The sequence below is a fragment of the Amphiura filiformis genome, chromosome 7 (genome assembly GCF_039555335.1).
Source record: "Amphiura filiformis chromosome 7, Afil_fr2py, whole genome shotgun sequence".
Taxonomy (NCBI): Eukaryota; Metazoa; Echinodermata; class Ophiuroidea; order Amphilepidida; family Amphiuridae; genus Amphiura; species Amphiura filiformis.
The window spans coordinates 62555831-62560455 of record NC_092634.1 but is presented as its reverse complement, the minus strand read 5'-3'; the positions used below and the strand labels follow the sequence as shown (position 1 = coordinate 62560455).

At 40.1% G+C, this 4625-nt stretch overlaps 1 protein-coding gene across 1 annotated transcript; it reads right to left on the bottom strand.

Annotated features, from left to right (window-relative positions):
- Positions 1–635: 635 nt before the first annotated feature.
- On the bottom strand, positions 636–4275 carry LOC140157447 (uncharacterized). Its single transcript, XM_072180650.1, has 3 exons — positions 3859–4275; positions 1653–1801; positions 636–911 (listed from the first exon to the last, which is right to left on the bottom strand). The coding sequence occupies exons 1-3, from the start codon at positions 4121–4123 to the stop codon at positions 636–638; spliced, it is 690 nt and encodes a 229-aa protein (XP_072036751.1). The 5' UTR covers positions 4124–4275.
- Between the last annotated feature and the right edge of the window lie 350 nt (positions 4276–4625).

Here is a 4625-nt window from a genome sequence, read left to right as displayed (position 1 = left end):
ATGCACCGCGCAAAATTTCACACAGGGCACTTGGAGAGCTAGCGAAACTTCAATTTGCGAGCTAATTTTGTTTTATTGAAACAAACATCACCAAAAATAAATTCTATCCCTACATGAAAATACATGCAGGTATTCCAAGGACTGCGCACATGACAACTACGTTCTGCGCATGACTACGCATACGCATATGCTCCACACTTAAACTGAAACTCGCAATTGTTAGAGACGTACATTTTTGTCTGAAGCGTTTCTGTTTTAATCATGAAGCTACCATGGATTCATGGCGGCTATCAGTCAGAAATATGATTGCACACTGCTTTAGAAAAGTATTTCACAATCCTTAAAGACAAAACTTCACGATATAAGCGCGGGTATGGACATAGGCAAAGAAACAAAATATTTACTTCCGGAGATTGTGATGGACCTTTTACTTCTATATAGTTAACAGGAATACAATAAAGTATAATTACAGTCATATTTTAAACAAACAGCCACTGTCAGGAAAGTTAACGTTACGGAAATCTTTCTGCAGTGCCAAATTCAAGCGAACTATATCCCTACATATCATCATCAGGCTGATCATGCACATTTAACATCCTTCATTCTATCGTGAAACTGGCACATTTATACGTAATCTACAGTACAGGTTCGTAAACAGGTGTTTTATCAGAGCCGAAGACTTTGTTATATCCATAGAATTTGACATCAGCGACAATACCTCTACCACGACCCTTCCCTCCACGACCACTGCGTAACTTTTTGGACACATCCGCGACAAAGCTCAAGTGGAGATGTTTAAGAGGACTCAGTACGCGATTTTCGTAGGTATTGTAGATAACCCAAATGTTTTTACTACTGGTGCATGATCCACGATGTAAACATGGTTCGGGGGCTATGTTGAAGTTACCACCCTGTAAGGGTAATGAATAATAGTAATAATGAAGATAGTAAGAAAGTTGATACTGCAACTGATGAACAACAACAACAACAACAACAACAACAACAATAACGATAATAATAATAATAATAATAATGTTCTTCATTCCTCACTAAATATTCACTAAAAATACCAAGAGCCCCGTGCTTGCAGCAATAGGCAGACAAAATGCAGAAAAACCGAAAATTAAAGCACCCAAGAGTAGATAGAGAGAAGTTATCTACTTCAACCACGTCATGGACCCGTAGCTTGTTGTAAAGCAGAATGATGCAATTCACCCTTTGATTACTATTGTTTTGGCAATTGTTTTTGCCGACATCGTTTTGTCTCCCAAAACCATCCTCATTGGCGTGCTAGACTAAATCAAATTAAGAATTTCGACATTCTATGGTGTCAAAAACATTTTATGGTGTAAATAATTCCATGTGTTTATTATACGGTATTAATTTTTGGTTTGTGTGGTGTTGGGTTTTTTTTTCATTGTTCCCACTAGCGTTAAGTAACTATGTGGTGTCTCCAGCATCGTCGTTGTTGCTCCCTCCGCAATGTTTAGGGTACTGCCTGCATAAAAGACTTTGTGCACGTATCTATATCACGAAAGCCTGAAAATCCATTATTATGCGTAAGAATGCACAATGTAGGGATTTTGGTGATTATGTTGCACCTTGATATTAACACTGTTCATAAAAGAAATGATACCGGGTCATTATCTTACATATAATCGGAAGACTTTCTTGGGGAACTGGAGGACAATCTTCCAGGAGTTGTAGTAAGCGGTAATAGGAATGTGTATCTCTCCAACAAATCCTCCAATCCAAACGGCATCTCCTGTGGTAGTTTTGAAGTGTTGTGGTTCTGGACCAGCTGAAATAAAGAAAATGACATTCTTATTTATCATGATAGACGGCTGGCCGTTGGATCAAATTATTATTATTTTTGACATATTTTGTTACAAGTTACAGGCAACAGAGTGTAAATTCTTCTACATAATGCACAGAGTAGTTTTCTTGGGGTCAAACATTGTGACTTAATACCAAATTAGCATTGTACTCTTCTTAATCAATTATTTGTTTTAAACAAAGTCTTGATATCAATGAAGAACACTAAATAGAAACTGGCTACATTTTAGAAAAGTAACAACAATCATTCAAAGTGGTTACTCTCCTGATGTGAAATAAAAGAATGAAATGACTCGAAATCGAATACAAACGCTGTGTACTTTCATTTGACACCACAATCACAATCTTGATCAAAAAAAGGGGGCCATGCCACAAAAAGGCTGGGGTTTAGAGCAAGTGCCCGGCTAGCTGGGGCACATCAATATTTCCCTACCCCAAAAAATTACGCCATCTCTTGATATACGCATTATTATGTTTGACAACAGTATTTGAGGAGTTTCCTCCAACAACTGAACTATAAGAAATTATCCGTGCCACAAATTTTCTAACAAAACCCGGCATCACGTAGAAGATCGTTTGACAACTCTCATATTCCCAAGAATACATACTGTTTTGTAGGAAATACTAGTAAATTGGTTAATATTTGACTAGATTCAAGCAATTTCCGAATGGCTATTTTAATAAAATGTTCATCGAAGGCCAATTTATGTTGGCATTTTGTATCCCAATTTTTCAATATTTTTTTAAGTTGTTTTGAGAAGTTTTCTAGGGTGTAAGTAATGCACGCATATACATGCATGTGGCATTTTCCGCCTTTTTCGAATTTTATCGGACCTGCCTTTTACTATTATGCAACGCCTCGGCATGCGATCGGATGCATCACAGTACACATCATAACAGGTAGAGGTTTATAAAAGCGAGTTTCAATTTGCAGTTAACAACCCGAGTAATAAATAGCTTGGAGCTAACTCTCAAGGTGAGCGCTTCCTGTAACCTCATCATAAGAATACTCTGTAAGCAATGTGAACAAAAGATTTTTCCGAGTATTCATGATAAAACATGGTACCCGCATGGTAGCTGCCTGGTATTTTCCTTGAACATACTTTGGCCGTGCTTTGGTGCTACCTTGAAACTAATGTAAAAGGTACAACGCGGTCTTGGGCGCGAGTCTAGTAGGGAAATATAATTTTGGACCGTGGCTAATGGGTGAAATGTCGCGGCGTGGGGTTAGGACTTGGCCGGGGTTTTACACATAAATAGTGCCCCGTTCGTCGGTGACTTGTCCAAAAGTTAGTCGGTGAGTTCAACATTTTAGAAATACAGCCAGGCACATATCCCGGCCATCCCCAGGTACACAGGGGCTGGGACATCACTTGACAGGTGGATAATAGCCATATCAAAGTGACTGTTTTACTCTTTAAAAACATGAAAAGAGTGGATATTTCACTCAAGTAAGAGTGGTATTTTCATCTTCAAAAATAGAGCTGGTTTCTTTTTCACACGTTCAAAAAGAGGCAAAATATCTTGGCGATGTCAAAACTAATACGATCAGACGAGCGCCTGTACGCCCACGGGGTACGCCCACGATAAACTTAAACGATCAGACGAGCGCCTGTACGCCCACGATAAACTTTAACGATCAGACGAGCGCCTGTACGCCACGATAAACTTTAACGATCAGACGAGCGCCTGTACGCCCACGATAAACTTTAACGATCAGACGAGCGCCTGTACGCCCACGATAAACTTTAACGATCAGACGAGCGCCTGTACGCCCACCCCTCTCATCTCTCTCTCTCTCTCTCTTATTCTCTCTCTCTATCTAATCTATCTGTCTCTCTGCGCTGCTGACCGCTGTTAAATTTTAAATTTGTAAGCCCTGTTTGCCCATTTTCGCCATTACCCCTTGAAAGCGCGGTCCCCCTTCCCCGCACTGCTTGCCCCTAGTTGCCCTTTGCTTCCTCCTCGGCTGACCTTGAATCTGAAGTAACATTTCGTGCAATATTAGTGTTTGGTACTTACGTAAGACAAGTAGCTTAATCGTAGCCCTGGGGTCTGAGGATACAAGCACAGAGTCAAAGGAATCTTCGTCTTCAAAACTGCAGTCTACCGTCTTCAAGTTGTCCTCCTTTCGAGCGGTATAGACCATTGTTAAGAGACGCTTGCCTTTTCTGTCATTAAATCCTAGACCGTTGGATTGATACATCTGAACATAGTCATTGATCTTAATGCCATCGGTGTTATCGCTCGTGACAACCTGTTGCCCTAGCTGCCATCGCATATCCATGTGGTCGTTGTTTAGGGTATTCAAGCCTCCTGCGTGCACTGTTGGACATATATGAACTTAACAATGGCTCCCTCTTGAATACGGAAATATCGTTCGTTAATACTATCAGCATCCATCACGCCATCGTATGTTCTAATATAGTCTTCCTCAAAAGGCGCTGAAGGGGAGAAAAGTGAGAAGGGGAGAGGAGATGAAAAGGAATACAAAGACATTTTTTTAAATAAAATGCACTTTGTAGAAAACAACATATAATTAACATGAAAAATTAAGCTGATTTTACACACGGTCAGTTTGCATGCAATCGCGATGCATGGGATTTGTTGCAGCCCGCTACCTGCACTACGTGTATACCTGGATGTATGCATGCTTGTTGGCGACCTTTGAAAACACCCCCTTTTTCATCGCATTTCAGGGAAAACGCCCTTTTTAACAATTTCATTAATTGTTTGCTCTTTGCCCCTTTCTTTCGCTAAAACGCGAACGATATTGGCAGAAACGCACA